A 22,365-nucleotide genomic window follows, 5' to 3' on the forward strand; every position below is an offset into this window, starting at 1 on the left:
TATTTTGTAAAGTGTTTCCCTGTGAAATAAAATGACTTTTTTTTTCCTCCTTTCTCTTTTCTCTTTTTCTTGTATTACCTTTGATATTGCCTCTGCACAGGTATCACTAGAAGTCCTGTACAGTGGTCCTACTTCTGGGATGGTGTAAGCAGAGCCGGTCAGGACAAGGTCGTTGTGCTGTTGTTGTGCTCTCTGTGTGCTCCAGGAATTCCAGACCTAGGGATTTGCACTGGGAATGCATGCAAGTGAACCACCGCCAACAGTTCCTGGTGTTTTGTTTTTGTTTCTTCCACCGTGGAAAATGGCTTAGACTATTTTTCAGTATTTTAGCTATTTTATATGAAAAGATTAGTTGCAGTATTATGTTCATTCAAACCATTTGATAATTTTAGGATATTTTTATACCCAGCGGAGAAATGCACAGTCTTTCAAAGATTACTCAAAGCAGGAGGAAGACTTTACAACCTCAGACATGCTCTTTAAAGTAACCTGTCTTCCTCCTCTAACTATAATGTGAGCCTAGCCAGGCTCAAGTGACACTAGAGTGCCCCGTCTTTGTATATCCTCTGTTTTCATGACTTTATGATGCTGTCCAAATGCCATTCAGGTATGAATTGAAATGAAAGTTTTTGGGTCATATGGACACTTTTAATGCCTAACGTTACCAGTGCGAGGCTCTTGGTTATAGTGCTGTGTCACTGAGGAACTGCTCGTACTATTTGCTGTGTCTTTTTGAGGATGTGTGCAGTTGGTAGCCTTCCTCGAGAGGTGAAAACTGTGGCAACAGAGCTGTAAAAGTCACCAAATCATTCAACTTGATGCTGACCTGTGAGTGTGCCCCAAAGCCTGCCAAGCATGTGGACTGCCATGATGTGAAGATGTGGTTCTTACAGACTCAGTGTTGATTCTTTCAGCGTGTGCTTGCGCCAGGAGAAACCGATCCGAAGTATTTGCATTTTAGTAGCACTTACACTGCTAAATATAAAATCATATCCCCAAATAGACACACTTGTCACTGAGGGATCGCTAAATGACGGGGCTTGTCACAAGTTCCAGGTCAGGAACACTAATACTTCCTATGCTGAACTTTGTATGTAATGGATGAACCTTCCCTTCATCAATAAAAGCTTCACCTTTCTGACTGTGTTGATTTTCTTTTCCATTTATTTCAACCTACTGCATCAGTTCTGTTCATTCTTGCTTACTTTTTTTTTCTCCTTTGCTATGTTTCTGGTCTTATATTAACCGCCTGCTTCCTAAGACACTATAAATCTTATTCTGGATGGAGAAAAGCGGGTATCTCATCAGTTCATTGAGGTAATCTTGGCAGGAAAAAAAATGAACTTACTCCACACATGAGTGCTAGATGACTTGCCAGCTGGTAACACAGTGGATTTGGCTTTCTGATGAAGTACAATTGCTTCAGAGTATTTGGGCTAGAAGCTTCTAGTTTTGTGTTTTGTATGGTCTCAGTCTCTGTTCCTTGATGTCTGGAGTCCAGTGACATCTCAAATGTAGCGATGATCTGTATGGTAACATGAGAGAGGAGAACTTGCAGTGCACCATCACTAGTCTGTGGATTTGTAAGATTATGTGGGATCCCACTTAAGATTATGTGGGATCAAAGCAGAGAACAACTAAAACTTCTTTTTTTTTAATTGAAGAGTGCTCATTCAGTAGAGGAAATGATGGAATTTGGCTATCTCTTAGCTAGTCTGTACTATATGGAAAATATCTTGGGAGGCAGGAATCTATATCTTTATTTTTTTATATGTGCCTTAAAGCTTTAAGGTAGGCTTGATTGCTTCAGATTAAAAGATGAAATTGATGTGCGCAGAAAGAGTGCAACGCACAAAGCCTTCAGCTTGATAGAGGTGTTTCCACGCTTGCAGAATGCTGGAGCAGAGCTCCTTGGCAATGCAGCCTGGCCTCCCCTCTTTGTGACTCCTGATGAAATACGCTATCAAGCCTGAGTTGCTCCATGCTTGGGCTTAGCATAACCAAAAGACTGATTAAAATTCTGGCATAAAAACTGAAGCTATGTGCTTACTCTTCAGAATGAAACTACAAAAACTGCTCATTTTTGAGGGAGATGGAGCCCATGTGCACCCAACTTGAGGGCGAGTTACGGTAAAATTCATTGAAAGACTCCCTGTATCCTGCTTCACATGCAAAGTCATTTCTTTGACTTGTTTTTCCTCTAACAAGTATATTTGTGGTTGACTTTTGTTGATGTAAATACCTGGTCTATCCAAACAAGTGCTGATGCTCTATTTCATGTGCTTCTCCATCTGGCAGCAGACGAAAACTAACAGCATTTAATTTACAACTGGAAGATGCTTGCATACAGCTGTTGTGACTTAGTAGAACTTCTGCAGTACAAAATACCCCCCTTTCTTAATGGCTGCTCATTAGTGTTCACATCTTGCTCAGATTAACACTCTCCATTTATTAGTGGTCCTGCTTCTCCACCATAACTTGAAAAAAATCATCTGTTAAAATCTTTATTGTGCTCACAGCTGGCAGGTGGTTGGTTAGAAGTACCATTAGTAAAGCTTTCAGAATCTTCAGCAGCCAGCGCTTTGAAAGTCGTGGAGACTTTGAAACTATGCCCCAGTTATGAGGTTGATAGGCATGAGCTATTTTGAAGAAGCAGACACTAAGGAAGAGAGAAGCAAATAAGTAACTGGGTGGTATTAATTTGCTCAGATACCTGTTCAAAGGTTGCTTATGGAGGGAGAGCCCACTAAAAGAGAAGGCTCCAGGACTTAACTTTTCTGTTTGTTCCTTTCTGCCAAAGGAAAATAAAACATTCAAAAAGGAACCTAATTTTTCCTAATTCAAACTTACTTCCATGATTTTGAATTGGAACATGATTTTATCCCCTTTGCAGAGGAAGGGGAAAGGGAGTTAAGTCGCAGCATGCAGTGATCTTCCAGCATCTCCTTAGTGGTGGCTGTGTGCTACATTTGTTGTTAATAATCTGAAGTGCCATATACCAAGCAATGCCCTATTTTAGGTGAGGCTTTTTTGAATCACAAATGGATAGAATTCAGTAAACTTGATGTATATTTGTGTAGCACTTGTTCAAGAGTGAAGGCATAGAGGAAAAACTTGGGGACTTTGTGAGGGGGAAAAGCTGAAAGAAAGGCAGTCTTGGGACTTGGTCCTAATGGAATTAATGTCAGCAGGACCAGGCCCTGAGCATTTAAAAGGATGCAGAACAATTTTAACACCTAAAGACCTGCTCTTATTGTCTGACTGCAGTGCGAGTTGTTCGTGCTTAGAGGCAAAAAATTGAATTCTTTCTTGCTCTTGCAAGATTTGGTTTCTTTGGGTTAGTATTTTATATTAAAAAAAGACACTACTGTGTTTCAAATTAAGGTAATTTGAGGTTTTGGATAGGAGCTTGCTAATAAACATAATCAAGAAAAGATGTTATGTGGGACAAGTCACATAATATCTGGATTTGCTATTGTGCTATTTTTCTTCTCTGTCTCTCCCATCCAACCAATATGAGAATGGTCTACATTCTTTTTTAGCTTTATAGGTGTGTTTTTTTTGTTTTTAACGCCACTTACATATTACAGTGGTATCTTGAGCTGGTAGCTTGAAACATCGGGGAGCTTAGGAAGGAAGGAGAGTGCCCAGCAGGAAGCTGGGGGTGCTGCAGAGCAGGAGAGGAGGCTCAGCACCCTGTTTGCCCACATGGTGCCCCTGTAGACTTGCACGAGAGCAGAACTGATAGAATAGCATAGTAGCTGACATTTGAAAACCGAATGTTGTGTCAGTGTGGAGGCTCAGTCGGCTCCTCTACAGGGGCCCTGCAGGGAGCTCTGCAGCAGTGAAGGGGGTGCGGAGGGCCCACAGCGTGGGCACTGGGGCAGGGTGCCCATCGGCTAAGCCTTTCCATGGCTCAGTGGCAGTTGTCACCGTCACTTCTCTCCTGTGGGGGTTTTCCACATGCAGAACTGCTGTGACACCACTGACAAAATCATCTTCGCCATTTCTCATTCTACTTGCTCTTGTTTTCACAGACCTCTTTAATATGAAATGAGAGGCCTTTGCAGAAGACAAAGGGACACTATTTCTGTAGGTTACTGCATGTTATGAACCATTACACCTAAAATACCTCCTTCCCTATGGGAATGCTTTGCAGCCTTGTATGGGCTGCATGAGAAACCATCAGACTGTGGACTCTTTGCTTTGTCCCAAAAGGTTTTTTCTGTTTTAGACATTGCTCCTAGCAGCCTCATCAGCCTGTGTCTTGGATTTGTCTCTCGAGTAAAGTGCTAAAAGCTGCAAATGAAAGGTGACCTAGGAATCGCTTACTGGGATGAGACCTGAAAGGCATTTTAATGTATTGAATCACGATGTAGATTTAAAAACCCTCAAGGCATTGTCCCAGATCTAGTGGGATCTGTCAGCAGAACAATGGCTGCTTCCCACCCAGGCAGAGTATCTACCAAGAGGCTGCACTGCACCGCTTTCCATGTTTGCTCCTCTTGTGGAGTGTGCCTCAGTGTCTTTCACAATAAACATGATCTTATATATGCTGTGCCCAGCTGGTACGTGTACAGTAGGTCTTTTCTGCTCTGTCACTGTAAAAGAAGTGAGAAGATTTCCTTTCTGGGGAAGGGAGAAAGAATGACTTTTAGAAATGTTGCTTGCTGTGTTGATTCTTCACATTGACTTCCTAGGTGCCAGCATAGTGAGCGTGCCTAAAGAAGGGTTTCTGGTGTCCCAAATGGCAGTTTCATCTCTGGCTGCATTTGGTACCCGGCGCAGTTTGCTGTGTCTGTTTGGCCAGGTACTGTAAGCCTGCACAAGGATCTGGATTGCTCCAGAAGAAATGAGGAAAAAGTGTTACTTTGCTTCTCTTGTTCACTTTCTCCCAAACACTCCCTGACTCGGTCAGACTTAGGGACGCAGGCAAGGAGAATAGAGGAAGTGCCTGTTTTTGCATTTTCTGTTTGGGTTCGATGTTGGCAGGAAGGAGGCAGAATTATTCTTTATTGAACTGCAAGTTCTGTTACTGAGGTTAAACAATTCTGAATGTGATTGAAAGGCATAACTTGTACTGTATTCCAACCTTTGGGATTTATTTTTGTATTGTCTTCTGAAAGCCGACTTTGTGTGTTATGAGGTAGCGTGGGAGATCTTCTGCGTCACATTTTTTAACCACTAACGTGAATGCGAGGAAGCTAGCTGTAACATAGAGTTGAGGATGGAGACGTTTCTGTGCTTATTTCTGCGTTAGAGCAATCGGAACACCTTACACGTTTCATGTGGCTGATATTGTTGCTGCTAAGAATAAATGTGAAAACAACTGCATATAAAGTCTGGCTGGGGAAAGGGGCAAGAGGTGGGGAGAGGAATCGGAGATTCACATTTATTCCAGAAGATGGTGCGCAATGTTCTATCTGTGCAAATTTAACTCTGCTCTGAAAGGAAAACCTTAATATGCAGTAGTGTAGTCAATGTTTAATTTAAAAAAGAAGCCATAAAACTCTAAATGTGTATACACACATCAAACTTCATAACAGTTATATTTGCACTGAATTCCAAGTGATGTCTCTGTAATCTGTCTCTTTTCCTGTCCCTTAAGTTTTGCAAGATGATAAATTCACAAAATGCTGCGGAAGTGAATGCCAAGAAAGGTCTCTGGTGGAGTTTTGTGAGCATGCCAGAAAATACTGTATGGATGGTAGCATGGAAGAAGTTAAATTACAACACTAAATGTATGGGTTAGCTGAGACAATCAAAAACATTTAAAATTGGGGAAGAAAGGGAGGTAGGGAGAGTCAGACTTCCCAGTAACTCTAGCCTGCTGGTCCCTATGGTAGTCAGTGGAGTCCTCAATGCAGACTCTGTAAATATTAATAAAACAAAAAGATCCTAGTGTTTTGTATCACTCCTGGAAAAGTCTTGAAGCTTGTGTAGAACTGATAAAATATGTGCAATAATTTTGGATACAGGCTGTGAGCTGGTTATTGATATTAAACTGTACAAATGGTTAGAAAAATAGCTAGAATGATTGGAAGTAATTAAAACTCTAGTGAGATTTAATTGTGCATTGCAACTTTGTTTCCATCTGTAAATGTGAAGTATGGTTAACAGAAAACCTCCACTTAAACATATTAAGTGGGTTTGGAGTATGCTTGCAAAATGGTCTTTTGGCATGTAGAAGTGAGGTCCTTGCGTGCGTAATACGTACAACTCCCAGTTTGTAAGCGCAGATTATTTTTATTATGGAACACTGGTAGTGCTCTTGCAGACTTGGGTAGTTAGCCCACAGCATGCAGCGTCCTATGGCTGTTGTGCCCCTATTACTCTGTTCATAAAAAAAAGTAAATAAAAAATAATGAATGAATTTTTCAGAAGTGCCCACATTGCTCCTTGTGGCTTATCGAAGGGGTTCAGGCACCAAAATCCAAGTTCCAGATACTGCTGTGGGAGCTGGCTGCAAAGACCGAGCAAGATGCTTAACACTGCCGCTTTGTGAATCTTGCCGAAAGCCCTAGGGGCCCCTTTTGCCTCTGCTGCTCTGCTCAGATTCCTTCTCCTTGCCCCCACCATCGCTCCCACCCCAGCTCAGTGCAGCCTCTCCGCTACAGCACTAGAAATGACGAGGTTTGGTGCTAATTCCAGTGCACTGCGTTCCTTAGTCCTGTTTCCCTTCTGCTTTGGGGAAAAGCAAAGCGATCTGCTGTAAAAGAAAATAACTCTGAGAGAACTGTCCAGATCTGTATGAATGAGAAGGAGCAAAGATATGCAGGAGAGGTAAATAGAGACTAATATAATATATTAATTCAGGTGACCTACGCTTTGGAAATGAAGGTGTAAGGAAGATAGTGCAGTAGCTGGAAAGCTTGCTATCTCGCAAACAAAGCTGGATTTCTTTACTATTTTCTTTCTGGATATCTAGCATTCAGCTATTCAGTGAAAAGAATTTTAAGCCAATACAATAACAACTCCTTGTTTTTCCTCCTCCCTTGCACTGTTGTTCCTTGAAGTGTCTTTCCAGGATGGTGCTGACACTATTTTGGTTTTTTTTCCTTTTGGAATCCAAACGCAGCTGTCAGCTTGTCTGTCAATAAAAACAAAATGTTTTTTCCAGGCTCTGTGTATGCTGCAGGTATGTAGATTCTATAACATATGAGTACTATTCAGTGGCTGCTGACCTTCTCATAAGGTGTTTCAGGAGGCCACTGGGTTACTTTACTGATCACAGATCATTTTTGTTGAAGGAGGTATGTCTCGGTTTCCTTCCATTGGGTGTTATGTGCCAAGTTTCATTTCTGAATCTATAGAGCTGAAACAGTAAAGGAGAACCTGGGGTTTCGAGGGCTGCTGCCTCAAAGTGATTAATTGCAGGAGGTGCGCATAGGGGAGGCAGGAGCGGGTACCTGTAAGCTGGGTATTTGGGGAGCGGTGCCACAGTGCCAGGAGCTAGCCCTTCCACTAACAGCTTCTTCCTTTCAGATGCCATTCCCATTTCCCCATGGATTATGCTGTGGCTGTGCAGCCCTGTATTAGTTTGAAGTGATGATCGGTGTCTTTAATCTTTACAAAGGTTGGAAGTCCATCTCCTCCCCGCTGGTTAGTGAGCTTTTCAGCTGACACTGTAACCTGAGGAACAGTGTATTTGGATTTGAGGTTGGCTAATGTTACCAGGCTCTACTGGCAGTTTTTTCTCCCCGCTTCCCCCTTTCTTTTCTGTAGCGTGGCTCACTTGGGGACTATTTGGAAAAAGATTTGTAATCTTAGCCTTCGTCAGACCACACAAGTCAAGAGGCTGATCCCCTCTTGGGCTTGTCAGCAGTCAGCTTATTCAGGACAGAACGTGAACTGTGGTGAGAGTGGGGGAGGTATGTTTTTAGCCCACACTTGTAGATTGGTGTCACGGGGAGCCAGCAACACCGTGCTGTTTAGCAGTAAGGGCTCATTATGTGTCTGTCCCCTGTTGTCCTATAGCCAGGGCTGGAGGCTTCTGTTCTGTGTGAATGCATGAGGGGAGGGGAGGGAAGTGCTTGGTCTCCTTCAGCTCCGAATGCCTTCATTGAGACCCTGATGAGAGCACTTTCCAACTGAGCCCCTTCACATCCTTCACCATTTGAACTGCTTGGGATTTTATAAGGGTGCGGAGGATGGGATACAGGCTGTGGCAGCCTGGGGTCCTTACTGCCAAAGTGAGTATTTTCAAACAAACACATCAGTGCTGAACTGATACGGTGTTTAATTTCTGAGTGTTTTTTTTCTTTTTTTAATCAATAACAACAAAAGATGTTATTCACTATACTCCAAAATTCCAAATGTCACAAATCTTACTGTAAAGATGCGTATCAAAACAGAGCATTTACCAGTTTGAAGTGCAGTAATTATTTGTCCGTGTTGCTTGCTCCCAGCGGCAAGTCTGCAGAAGCAGCAGTGTTCCCAGTGGGCCGATCAAGGGCCACAGAATCCTACTGCACTCTCTACGAGGTAATAGCAGTATGGATGGGTTACAAAATGGTTGCAGGAATGCCTGGGGATCTTATTGAACAAGGCATTTCTAACATTCCTCTCCTTTTCCCCAACCCCCCAAAAGATGGCTACAAAATGCTAGTAATTACTACCTCTGTGGAAGTTGGCCAGAAATGTTACCAATGGTTAATAAAGATTACTTAGCTTGTATGACACTTTCTTGTCCTTGGCTGCTCTGTCCACATATTTGCTTTTTCAGTTGGCTTCAGACCCATGAAGGTTTGTGCTATACCCATGTCATCAGCTGCCAAGTGACCAACTGCTTCTGGACCCAAGCCAGTACCTTCCCTCAGAGCTTCCTTGTGCCATGCAGATGGGTCAGCTTAGGTTACTGCTGGTGTGGTAGGTGCCTTCTAGATCATGTTGCAATGGAGCAGCCAAAGGCAGGTCCTGTGACATCTGCAAAAGCCACAGTGGCTGGAGTTGGGCTCTGTTCTTTTCATGTAATGCTACACTCAACGGCCTGACAACTCCCATCCTGACCACAGCTTCCTATCTGCACCATACATCTTCCAGCGCTCACCAGTCTCTCAACCCCAATCTCTATCACCTACCCTTGGCACAAACTACCAAATGCTGTGCAACCCTTACTCCAATTCCACTTCAGCAGATCCGGACAGAGTCTGCTGAACTGGAGCTGAAGTGTATGCTGAAGCATACAAACTAGCTTATAGTTTGTGTAGGATGTCTCTCTCTCTCTCTCTCTCTCTCTCTCTCTCTCTCTCTCTCTCTCTCTCTCTCTCTCTCTCTCTCTCTCTCTCGTGCGTGCACACGTGCGCACATGCAGTGTTTAATGAAATTTAGCAGGTATGTTTGCTGCAGACTTAAGAGAGAGAGGCAGCGTGTTAGAGGCTTGTCATAACACACATTCTACCACTTCAACTACGCTGGCATATTAAACAGTACGACTGCCCTAATGCTGGAGAACACAGCTTTGCCTAGTGTAAAGGTTTCCCTGCAATACAGTTTATTCTCTTCCTCTAAGTGAAATGGTCAAGACAGTATAATTCTGATCCACCTGAGAATTTGCAGATTCTTGTTACTTTGCTTTTTTTTTTTTTTTTTTGCGACTTTGCTTTTTCTTCGTTCTCCCCTTTGCATATCCCAAATAATTTTACAGTACTAGCCAAGCATAAGCCAATCTTGCAACAGGAGTGGGAACCTGCAAACAACTTTGCCCATGAAATTATTCCCAGCTAAAAAACTGAGGTGCGCTCTTGCTTCCTGCCTTGCATAGTAGGTGGAATAAATACTTTTTCATGGTTACTCTAATGCCTTTAGATTACTTTGACTGCCAGGGTGTTGAAGGTACTCAGCACCCTTTAGGATAAAGATTGTAACTTGTGTACTTATTTCTGTTGTTTTTAGTTTGTTTTCATATGTCTGTAATATTTTTTTTTTACAAGCAGGAAAAATGATATCTATATATCTAAAACATTTTATGTGAGAAATGTGTAGATTATGGGAATCTCTTGGTTTTCACTGGATGCATCAGAAGTGGTAAAATTTTAAAGGGAGAGAGAGAGAAAGGCATTTACATATACAAATCTTGCTTCTGAAGAAAAATGTCTTTAATATGTCACATCTTATTTTAGGGGTTCCAGGGATCACGGGCAATAATTACAAGTTATTCCATGCACACAAAAAAGAAATCAAGCAAAAATGTAATTAGACAATTTGATAATTGGATCATTAACAAGCTTTTAATATAATTGTGTTAATAGAACCAGCTACAAACCATATCTGGTTACCGTCTGGTATAACATTAAAGAAGAGACGCTTTCACATGCAAGTGTAACCCATCCTGAGAGAATTTAAGGTGTTAGAATAAATTTTCAGCATGTTACGCTGGGATTTTTCTTGCTCAGTTCACATTGTTTGTTTTGTTTTTTATTTTTTTTTAAAAAGCTAATAACAATAGTGAATAATGGCATGCACATCCAAAGTGATAAGTATGATATCAATTAACCTGAACCTGGGATTAGTGCACAACTAGAGTGAAGCAGATGCCTCATGGCTGAGGGGCAAGAGCAGGGTCAAAGGGTATCTGGCTGGTTTGGGATCCGTGCACCTGATAGGCCTAGGTAGCCTGAGGCAGTACTGTAAAAAGCAGTGCAGATCAGGGGAGGCAGTGTGGATATTGTGTTGCTGCAAGGGAAAAAAGCAGGAGAATGGTGTATTTCCCCCTCTAAAAAAGAAGGATTTGCCAGACAAAGTCACTGATACGTAGTTTGATCTTGGACATGGAGTTAGCTGGTGAAGAATCCTGAGTCAGGACTGAGCAGGGCAGCCTGTTCATGGATGAATGGCTTGGGGTGAGAAGGGGCTGGTAAATAGTAAAAGGTCAAATGTTACTGAGGGGAGAAGAGTTAGCAGATTGAAGTGAGGCCGTGAGAGCCTGGGTGGGTAGGCAGAAGGGGACATGAGCTGCCTGTGAAGCAAGTGTCTGTCAGCACCTGGTATGCCACTACTATTTATAGCGGCAGCCCACTCCAAGCCTGGTACGTGTCAAGGAGAACATTTCAAACAGGTGCTATTAAACCTCAGAACTGCCTGCAGGATGTTTTTATGCAATTTTTTTTTCACCTGAAATGTGGCATAAAGCCTTTTGGGAAAGCAGGAAGGGGTACAAGATAATAACAGAGATGTTGTGTTCCTCCTCCTAGTTCAGCAATTCCAAATCTTTGCTGAGCCCATAGGCTAGACAAGACTTTGACTCTTCAAATTATTTGTAGCAGAAATTAGTCAAAAAATTCTTTCACAGATCATTCGCTCACATTTTGCCTCTCTTTCTTGCCTTCAGCAATAAGTACTTAGTTCTGAGAGAGAGGGAACAAGGTCTTGGCCCATCGCTTCAATCCCACATGAGGTTATTTGTCTGCTTGATTACACAGCAGTAGTACTGCTGCTTGGTCTGTGTTCAGTTGGATTGTTTTATCCTTCATGTGCAGAAAGTAGGTTGATACCATCTTATACCTCTGTAACCCTGAGGGTTGGATGGTGATCTGCATTTGTTCTACATGGTCTTAGCTAACCTCCAGCTTTCATGCTACCTGCTTGATGCTGGGTGCATTCACATCAAGGAAATACCTCCTATAGAAGGCATGTAACAGCTCTGCAGATGCTGAGTTACATGTTTTTTAGTTCAGTTGGGTTAAAAAGCTGGTAGAAATCCCCAGTCAGTACTGATGTGAGGTATGACTACTGCTGAGTGATAAGCTGGTCTCTATATAGCCTGGAATGCTCCACATATACAAAGATTTGAGAATCAGTGCTCGTATTTCTAAATTGCATGTTTTTAACATATATCTATCTAGTGCAAAATGAAAATGCAGAGAAGCAAATACATTTCAATTTTTCATGTGCCTCTGACAGTGAATGTGCATGAGAGACTTCATTATTTCTGTGAAGTGACTGTTTCTTTGTCATATACTTTCTAATGGTTAGAAACAAAAATAATTCTCTGTTTCTGTAGATGGCATGCAGATAAGCTCCATCTGATTTGAATAAAGTGGGCAGGATTTTACTTATACTTGCAGTTTCACCTAGATTAGGATTACTTGGATTGTCTAGAGTTTTCATATTCAAGGACATGAAAGAAAGTCAATTTAAATTAAAGTGTGACTTTTAAACGGCTTTGTTCAACTGCATTAGAACTCTACATACATGGGGCTCTTTGGAATCTAATTAACCTTAATTAGTGCTGTACTGAGGTTTGTAATGCACTGATTCTAGTCAATCCGTATCCTTGACCTTTCCAGCTCCTCACCTGTTAAGTTGGGAAGAAGGGTAGAAATCTGACAGTGGCAGAAAAGAAACTAAAGAAAAGACCTTGATCAGATTGTTGCTAAAGGAAAGCATATCCAAGATGAATGAATAAAATCACCTTGGAACCTCTGTGTGAAGCAAGGAAATTGGTAAAATTGTTTCCGAAAGCTGAGCGAATAAAAAGAAAACCAAGTGGAGGAAAGAAGATCAAATATGCAGGCAGAACGCTTTATTCATTGTAAAAGATGCCAATAACATATTATCAATAGATTGATACTTTTTTTTCCCCCCCAAACTGTGATCTAGCCACTGATTCACACGTACCTTAAGGATGCTGATGTTTCTCAGTGTGGAGAGAAAAGCATAAACTGAATGTGTGAGAATGTCTTTAAAAAAAAAACAGATACAAAAGTAAACTGAATAGAACAGAGCATTTTGGATTCTTGGGTGCATGTCAGTTGTAGAGGTGCTGAAATGGAACAGATTTGATTGAAAAAAAAAAGTCACATACTGAATAGTTCTCTTGAGAATGAGAAAGTTGTGAAATAAGAACAACAATAATTTTCCTAATGTTTGTTTGCTTAAAATAAAAGGGATATGTTTCTGGTGTTTAAACAACAGTTACAACAGGTTTCAGCTTGCTACAAATCCCTTTATAAATCAGGAGAACAGTAAGTATATATGTGTCACATCCTATCCTGACCTTCACGCTGGTGATGTTTAGTTACCATTCTTCGGGTATGACAGCTATTGAGAAATCACTGGTTACAATGTCAATAGTAGCTCAGTGCTGGCATTCATCAAAGAGCTATAATGCTTTTACAGGAAAAGCAAGCTAAACTCTGAAAATGTGGAGGTATGTCATAAGAGTAATTACGACTGTAGCCTGGTTACTCAAAGAGGTTCAAATGATCTGTTGATTTGATGCTTATCAAAGCTTGGAATAACGGGGAAGTTTGAAAAGATCAAAGAAAAACTAATGTTATTCCAGTGTTTTAACAGATCTGTCCCATGTAATTATAGGTCAGTCATGCTTTGTGCTTCTCACAGATGGGTTCGAAAAGGCAGGTACAAGATACCAAGAATAAAGAACAGTGGCTATATGAATAGCAATCAGAAAGACTTTATGAAAAATAGATGTCGTCACATTTGCCACTTTTGTGAAGAGTGAGATTAAATATTTGGTAAAGCTAACTGTTCATAAGCTCTTGAAAGCATCTCATTCTAACAATAGTTAGGTAAATTTGTAGCTGACTCCTAGTCTAGTGAAGAGGCTACAATACCAAATGAGCTTTGGAGAGTCCCTGGAAACTTGAGCCAAACGCGCCTGCGATATGTCTAGGCGTCATGTTTGACACAGGACTGCTCCTAGCAATGATGCAAAAAAGTACTGAGGGGTCAAGGTGGTTAATCAATTGAACGCAGGCACGTAGTGTGCTCTGGTGGCTAAGACAGCAAATGCAGTCCTTTGACATGCAGGCATGAAAGCACCAAGCAAGAAGGAGAGAATAGAGCTACTGCTTTTCCAGCACAAATGAGGCTGCTTCTGGGAGTTTATGTTTGTTTCCCTTCTTTGTGCTATAAAAAGGGTGCTGACAAATTCTGCTCCTTCGGCAAGAGCCAAGTTTGTCTACCCCATAGCTGTAAAAGAAGCTTCCCTCCAGGATACCCTGTGCATGCTGTGGCTGCAGATTCAGTCTGGGCTGCAGAGCTCTAGACAACTGCATGGCAGAGCTCATTGGACAAGGCTTGGATTTGCACCACTGAATGTATATTTAGATTTTCCTGCTGCTATTCCATCTCCTATTCAGAACCCAATTAAAAATCTGGCTGCTATCTAGCTATCAAATGCTAACACAAACACCTGTGTGCCAGATGCATACAGCTGCAAGTCTGTCAGTGCTGATCCATCTTCTAAGTCATAAGGCAATCCATGGGGCAATTAGAAAACAGTTTGCTTTTTCTCTTTCTTCTGTCCCTTCTTCACCCCCCACTTTTTTTTAATCCTTCTATTTTTCCATGTTCCTCTTTCCTGCTTGCTGCTGCTGCATTTGTGAGGTGAGCCTTCCTAAGACTTTATCTGTCTCTTTCAGATAAGAAAACAGAGAGTCTAAACCAAAGGAGCACATTTTCTGGCTGCAGAGTGGCTGGTTTATACTGACAAATGTTAAATTATGAAAGTCCAAATGTCAGTAATATGTGCCAGCTTAAGGAATATATCTTGAAAACTAGTAATGTTGTGAAGGTTACCCTAGAAAGAGTTATGATCTGATTTTTCTCCCTATCCTCCCCTCCCCCTTCAAAAAAAAATTGCTTCTAGGTCCCACAGACTTGTTGTAGACATACTGTATTGATTTTGGGAAGGGGACCATTCTCATGGCTTTGTGAAAGTGAAGGTTCAAGTCAGCAGCAGAAAGCAGTTCTTCAAGCTTGAGGGACAGAAATGGTAGTTACTAAAGAGATGGGATATGATAGCATTGCAGAGGTTTTTGGTGTAGTTGGTGAGACAATCCCTTTGCATGGGCTTGCTGAAAGCAGACTAATGTAAAAAGCCTCTTTCTCATTCCCTTGTGCTTTTCTCATGACCTTTGTCTCTCCTTTTACCTGAGTTCCCTACTCCAGCTCTCCAGTCCAGGATTCTGTCTGTCTGTCTGTCTGTCTGTCTGTCTCCTTTTACCCCAGTGTGCAGTAATGGTGCTTATGGAGGGGCATTCCTGCTGGGGAAAGGAGAGGTTTTCAGAAGGAGGGGAGGGAAGGATATTCTCCCTTTCTAGCACAGGAGTTGAGTTCGCTTCCTTTGCTCAGCTGGGCGTGGTAAAGGGTGACTAATGTGAAGAAGACATGTTGGGTGTTAGGGAAGTCGTCTTCTCAGAGAGGGGAAGGCAGTGTGGTCTTGCACAGATAAGGTGTCAGTCACTGTGTGTGGAGCAATAGAAAAAGGGAGGCCCACCTCACTCTCCTGTTAGTCTCATTCATGTGCAGCTTCTGCTTTTTACTTACCAACATGCAGCTTGTGCTATTGGAGATCCTACCACCTGAGAGTATTCAGCTGATTTAGTCTTTCACTTAGCAAAAGCAACTGATTTTTATTCAGAGGCTCCCTGATTGATTTGAAAGTACAGTGCCACCCGCTTATAGTCATGGTGTCTAAATCCTGTCATGCTTATTTGAGAAAAATCTCCCATTGACTTCAGTTTATTTGGACACTCTTTGGCTTTAACAGAAGTGGTGCCATTGTAACAGTGAGAAGCTGTTTTTCAACTGCTGGGGCTCTGGAATGCTAAAACCAGCAAATCTCTGAAATGTAGCCTTAGAAGATGCAATATGTTTAAGTTAGGGTACAGAGGCATTTGGAAAGTAGCTCATGTGTCTCTGGAAAGTAAATTTACAAGTATAACTTTTTTGAGCTAGAAAGTACACCCTCAAGAGGTAAAAGTGAACAGTAGAGATGACATTTTTTGAGCAGGGACCAACCACGGCCTAGCAGGATCGTGTTTGGAGCAGAGATGTTTGCACAGTCATGGAAAACATGTGCTTTTTGTCAGAGTTAAGGCTTCCCTCCCACTAATGTTTCTTAATTAGTTCTTTTACTTTCTGCCTGTGGAGAGCGAGAGTCTGAAAAACGCACTTCTTCCAGGGCAGAACTGATCATTGCTTTCCTCTCCTCCCATTGCCTTGTGTGATGGATTACATACAAGCAGTCATTGCTGCCTGGACCCTTTCAGAAACCAAAGAAATCTGTGAGACTTCTGTGAGCATCTCCAAGCAGAAGCTGACCTCTGTGATCTAACCAGTGCCGACTGCTGCTTTTCTCCCTGAAGAGCAGTGAAGAACACAACTTGGTGGAAGGTCTTTGGATTGCTTGTAAAGTTGAGTTTTCTATGAAGTAGCCTAATGATCTAAGATTACAGTGTCTAACTTGTAGACTATACGTGACTGAATCAAATGCTTTTAAAGATTTTGTGCACAACTGCATATCCTATATTAGTGTCTGCCTGCTATATGTGTGCAAAAAGGTAGGATGCGTATGAGATATTTGTATGATCAGCTAGGTTCCACATAAGTGAAAGTGCAAGTAGCTCATCCTGGTTTTTGCCCATCCCTCTCTCTAACCAAGGAGCTCTGTCTGCTTGCATCATGTCTCCCTGTGAGCTTTGTGCAAGTGCACAAGTGCAACAGTGTGCTTCATGTTGAAAGCTGTCCTTTGCTTTCTCTGTTGAGGGAGAGGGGCACCAAGCTCAGTAGCAAGAGGGAAAGGCGTATTCTGCTTGTGGGCTGCTTTCTTAGTGATGGAATTAAAGCACTGCCAAAATCATACAGCAAGGTGCAGATGTGTAAAGGGGGGCTAAATAAAAGAGAAGAGGATGCTTCTGCATTATTTTAGGTGATCACACAGTTGTGTGGCTCTCCCCTGCTCCATGAGGTCAGAACTACCTTTACCCTCACACAGCTGGCTGTGAACTGCAGGGGTGGTTCACCAGTGCCTCTTCGCTGGGTGCATTCTCACTGCGTAAAGTAAGAACTCCTCAGCGTCCCTGATAGCTCTCTGTCTGTGATGGGTCTGCTAAAAAGCAATGCTTCCTTCCCTCTTCTGAGTTTTTAGTTCAGGTCTTTAGACTGTAGGGGTTAGTTAATAGCTGATCGCAGTGGATAAGATGAACACACAAACATAGCTGGAATTAGTATTTACTTGAGTTTGAAAACTCAAAAGTAATGTGAAAATGCTTCTTACAGTGAAGCTCAGTGGGCACTCAGTTTAGCTCACAGCCTGGCTTGTTCATTTGCACTACAGTCTTTGTCGTGAGTGATCTCCTGAAGCTTTCAGACCTCTCACATGCCTTCACTTGTTTATTTTAGGAATAGAAGTTTATAGTAATGCTGTTTATACTAAAGATGGGTGAACCCTTACAGCAACAAGAGAAACCATCGTGAACCTTTGCCCTGAACTCGAACCAAACTTTTGTGATTTTCAAAGTTCTGTTTCAGTTTTCACTATTACTGGAGTTTGTTCTGTCAGGGCTGGAAATGAGTGCCAAAATATAAACGGTATTTCCAGCGTCAACCTCAGATTTCACAAGCAAATCTATTCTCATGAGATTTAATGTGGAGTTTCTCAGACCTCACAAATTTCAGTAGTGAGTATAACCTTTCCAAGTCTTGCTGCTCAGTGCAGCTAGCACAAACTGCTTATCCATTGAGGCTTCCCCATCACTATTTCATATAGACCTATGGGACAAGATACTGTTTATTGAACTAATGCACATTTCCCAGGGGAAGGTGTGCAGATGATTGCTTGCAGATGAAATACTAAATTGTCATGTGGCTGCATTTCTCTGTTATTCAAATGAGGGTGTCGCAACTGTCCAGCTCTGGCCTCCTTCCTGCTAGATGCGTTGAAAGTCTGTCAGCCAATTCTTCCATGAAATCACAGTGGAGCTTCCCAGTGCAGGATAAAAATTCCCTTTTGGGCTCTATCAGTTTAAAGATAGATTTGTTTTAAGAACAAAATGTGACTAATGTCTCTGGGGCCTGAGGTTTCTTCTAATTTATTTGCTGTCCTGTAGGCTTTTCTGTTTCATACTCCAGACTTGGATCCAGTGTTGAACTATCCATCTAGTGGAGTCTGATAGATTAGTAGGGCCATTCATAGGAGCAATCAATTCAGGTTGTGTCTGTTTTCCTCTTTCCTACCCCTGAGGAGGAACAGTCTTCCTTCTTCTCTCTCTGTGTTTATTGTTGTATCAGAGAATGATCTGATGTTTGTTTTAACACTGAGATGAAGCTGAATTCACTGCTGTCCAGCACTCCTTAAAGCTGGTGTGCTACTTGAATATTTATATCATGCTGACATTTGCTTACTTTAGGAAAGGCTTTATTTCCTTGGAATATTTATCATAGTATCCAGGAATTTTCATGTTGAATTGCTGCTGGATCTGAATGTTGTATATAATTACCTGGGTTCAAGCCCAGTCGCCTAAGGGAAGTTAGCTTTCAAAGAACAACAACCAGCTCTGTGGCATTAGCTAGCTGAAGGAGGAGCTGGCAAGGATTTTTCTGGGACTGATGTGGAACAGCTTGGAAATAAGACTTGCACCTCCCTTCAGCTGTGTAGATAGCTTTTGTCTAGTGCACTACGGGAAAGGTAGAGAGTCCTCTCCCTGCATACCTGGCATCATGGATGGGGTGCCTATATTTGATATGATCTGTTGACCTAGTTATGGTCTGGGGTGGAAAATGAGATTTGACATCTTTGCCTCTTGTTAATTCCCCCCCGATTCCCACCTGTCCCTTTTCCTGAGGTTACGGGGGGAGGGTTGATGTAGAATCCAGTTCCTGCCTTTGTGGCACACTGTGCCGCTCTGACCCCCTGGGTGCCCACGATAGGAATGACCAGCTTGAGGCTTGATCAGATCTCAGCCTCCTGTTATTTCCCATCAGCTTATATGACTCTCCTGGGCTTCTGGGGCTACAACTGCTCCTTTGCTGCTGTGTGTAAAGAGGCACCATGATTTATGAATCAATTAATCACTGCATGCTGAGGAGCTGTTCACGGTAGTTAAACAGTGAAAATAAAATGCTTGAGTATATAATAAAGATGGATCATAATGAATATGACCCTCTAGCAGTGAATTCTCTCCCTTCTTATATTATACCCCCTACCCATTCTTTCCCAGCACAGCCATACTATCAAGACATGATATTTGTCTGTCTTGGATGGGGTTCATCAAATTACTTGATAAAGGTGGTGTCCATTTGTGATTCCGCCCCCCCCCCCCCCCCCCCCGCCCCACACACACTCTTCCAGTCTGATTTCACTTTGGTTCTGAAGCTGGTAAAGCCTCAGAGAAGAAAAAAGATAAAAATAAAGACTCCATTGGTACTACTGAGCATAGATCATATTTGGGTAGTCATAACATAAAAGCCACCAGTAAGTATCCAAAACTTAAGGAGGGGAAGGTGAAGCCTGTGCAGACAGGCCTGAAAAAGCATAAGCCTGTCTCTTTGATATTTCCATTACCAGTTAATTGTGTATGAAGCTTTATTTGCTTGCGTATGCTTACCTACCCTTTCATGGAAGTATGTGTGTGTGTACATGTGCACACACCCACACACCCTACATATTTATCTCTGTATTCCCTCGCCCCCCCCCCCCCCTCAAATACACACCACTTTCTAGCATTGCAGGTCTAAACCTCTGCTGTTTTTGTGCAGAGAGAGAGAGAAACCCAGACTACTACATAAGAAGTGTTAGTTTCCATCACATAGCTGTAATGGTTTGCTGTATGTGCTACACAAATACTGTTGCTTTGCATTTGTAAAACTGCCTGATATTGTAAGAACTGGGCAAGTTTGGTGATAAGCCCCTGCTAAGGCTGCTGTTAGGCTTCACAGCTTCCTGAAGCACTGTGCAGTCAGGGCCAACATTCAGTGACTGTAGTCAGATTGGGTGGTGTCTTTCTTTGTGTAGAGCACCATTGATACCAAGAGATCTGCCTGTGAGGTAAGCTAGGATATGGTAGGGTAATTCTGTGCGAGACAGGAGGTTTTAAATCTGATCACGTGATCAAGACACCTTTCAAGAACAAAATTGTTCCTTACAAATTGCTGATCCTATACGTGTTATATTTTCTAAATAATGTTATGGTTTTATTTTATGCTATTAGTAAATACCGAAAAGACAGGTAGAATATTCTGTTAACAGAAATGATGGTTTTCTGGCTGAAAAACACTGGTAAATGAAATGCTGAAAAGCTTTTGAAAATTTTATCAAATATTCACCTGTTTTGAATTCTGAAAAGGATTTTGGGAGAGTGATGATGTTCTTGTTTTCCATTTTTTCTTTATAAGCAGACTTTGAAATTTTGCATTTTTGTTGCAGAGCATATCCTGGGTTTTCTTGGTACCAAAGGCCGATGCTGATGAGTAGATAGATTGTGAACCTTGCTACAAGCACACTGATTTTAGTGGAGTTGCTCTTGATCTCACTGTGTAACTAAGAGTAATTTCATTCAAGCCAGAAATTAGGTGCACTGGGGTGAAGCAGGTTAATTCATTCTCTCTGCCATGCATTGAAGCTTGCAGTGGAATTATAATATTTGCCATTTATCAGTAAAAGTAAAAGAAGTTTTTCTTCCCAACACAATATAGTTTCTCATTTTCATCTAACTCTGTTGCTGGCATACATTGACTGCGTCTAATGGCCTTTGTTTGCATTCTAAGCTTATCTCTTAAATTGGCTTTTGAAATGCACAATCAGTAGTAGTTATGTTTCACTGCAGTGACCATGGTTAAATATTTCTCTCCTGTCCCCCTCCCTTCTCTGTTTGATTTTTAGGACCCAGGCTTCTCTTCGATGATTCATGACAAACTCCAAGTTCCCAATACCATTCGGAAGGCATGGAACGAGAAGGACAACAGATGTGATGTTTGTGCCACCCACCTGAACCAGCTGAAGCAAGAGGCCATTCAGATGGTGCTGACATTAGAGCACGCTGCCAACTCCGAACATTACGATGCCTTGCCAGGCTCCCCTCCGCCTCTCTCCAATATCCCCACGTTAGTGGGCTCCCGGCACATGGGCAGCCTGCAGCCCAGGGACTGGGCATACATGCCTGCTTCTTATGCTACATCTAATTATACAGGCTTTGTGGCCAACAAGCATAGTGGGAAACCCAACAGTCTGGGAATTGTCAATGGGGTGGAGAAGAAAAATGGCTCTCCTGGACACCAAGCCAAGGTCAGCTTTCAAATGGCCACCAGCCCCAGCAATGGTAATGTTCTCAACTCTATGGCTATCCAGGCTCATCAATACCTTGACGGCACCTGGTCTTTGTCAAGAACGAATGGCGTCACTCTATATCCTTACCAAGTAAGTAATTTAAAATAAAAAAGCCATGCTCCTCCTTATTCCCTTAGAAACTTGAAGGGCAAGTTAACACTGCTTGCTGCTATTGGCGAGAAATAGAACCATTTGCATAGTGAGCATCAGGACGAGGGCTGCTGTAAATTCCCTTTTCCCTGATCGAGGAATGAGTTGGGGGAGACGCAGATCACAACCAATACTTATTAGAACACCTTTTATTAATTCACCCGTTACTGATCATAGAACTGAGCTGCTGTTATTAAAAGCAGATGACTAGCCACACAGTATATTCTCCCTCACACAGTTCACATGCATACACATGTACCCACACATGTACACTCTTGCTGCTAATACCTGGTTGGAGCAACAGCTGAGAGGGCAATTGCAGCTTTTTACTCCAAAGTGGAAGGTTGTACTGGTGCGCTAGTGGCTTCTAGGTAGGTATTCAGGAAGTACCTGGAGGGTCCTTTGTTTCATCAAGTGCATATGAATCCTACAGTCTATGTCTACTTAAAGCAGCCACCACCTTCTTGGATGTAGTCCAAGTTACTTACCCTCTTATCGATGCTAGTTTGTGCTGGTGGCCTTCTGCCAATTCACCTGCCTCCTGGTGTTCTGATTTTATCGATTCTCATGGATTCAACTGGACCATTAGTCTCCAGAGCTCACCAGTTTTTTGGAGACTTTCATATACTACTTTTTCCCCATCTTTTCCCTGCTGTTTTCTGGTAACTCTTTTTGCATCCACACCCATAACAGAGTCCTTTCACATCAACTCACAGAGAAGGGGTTCTTGTGACAGGGGGTAGGCTTTTCAAGGGTCTTACTTGCAGATGGTGGGATTTTCAGAATGCCCAAGCACAGAAAGATTGCAAAATAAGTCTATTCTTTTCAAGTTCTCCTAGCATCCCTGTTGGCTTCCTAAGGCACATAAATATTTTTGGAAGTCAGTCTTCCTGCCAAGTTATGAACAGCTTGCAAGATAGGTTCCTAAATTAATATTAAACATTTATTGGTATGAGAGCAACCAAACTTACAGCCAGAAAAAAGCAAGGTTGTTCATAAGCATTAAGATATTGTCATGCACCAAAGACGACCTGGAAAATATGTGACGCAGTTTTGTGGGATCTATGCTCTAGTGAACCTGAATCCCATTTGGGCAGGTCAGTATGTGATCTTAGTTTGATGTAAGAAAAAAACCATCTGAT

General features: G+C 42.1%; 1 protein-coding gene across 1 annotated transcript in view; it reads left to right on the forward strand.

The window, feature by feature from the left end:
• Positions 1-22,365, forward strand: part of KIF26B (kinesin family member 26B) — a 311,723-nt gene that overhangs the window by 72,571 nt on the left and 216,787 nt on the right. The window contains exon 3 of the mRNA XM_026102604.2: positions 20,630-21,163. Coding sequence (XP_025958389.2) covers positions 20,630-21,163 — 534 coding nt within the window. The remainder of the gene's footprint in view (positions 1-20,629; positions 21,164-22,365) is intronic.

The sequence above is a fragment of the Dromaius novaehollandiae genome, chromosome 3 (genome assembly GCF_036370855.1).
Source record: "Dromaius novaehollandiae isolate bDroNov1 chromosome 3, bDroNov1.hap1, whole genome shotgun sequence".
Lineage (NCBI taxonomy): Eukaryota > Metazoa > Chordata > Aves > Casuariiformes > Dromaiidae > Dromaius > Dromaius novaehollandiae.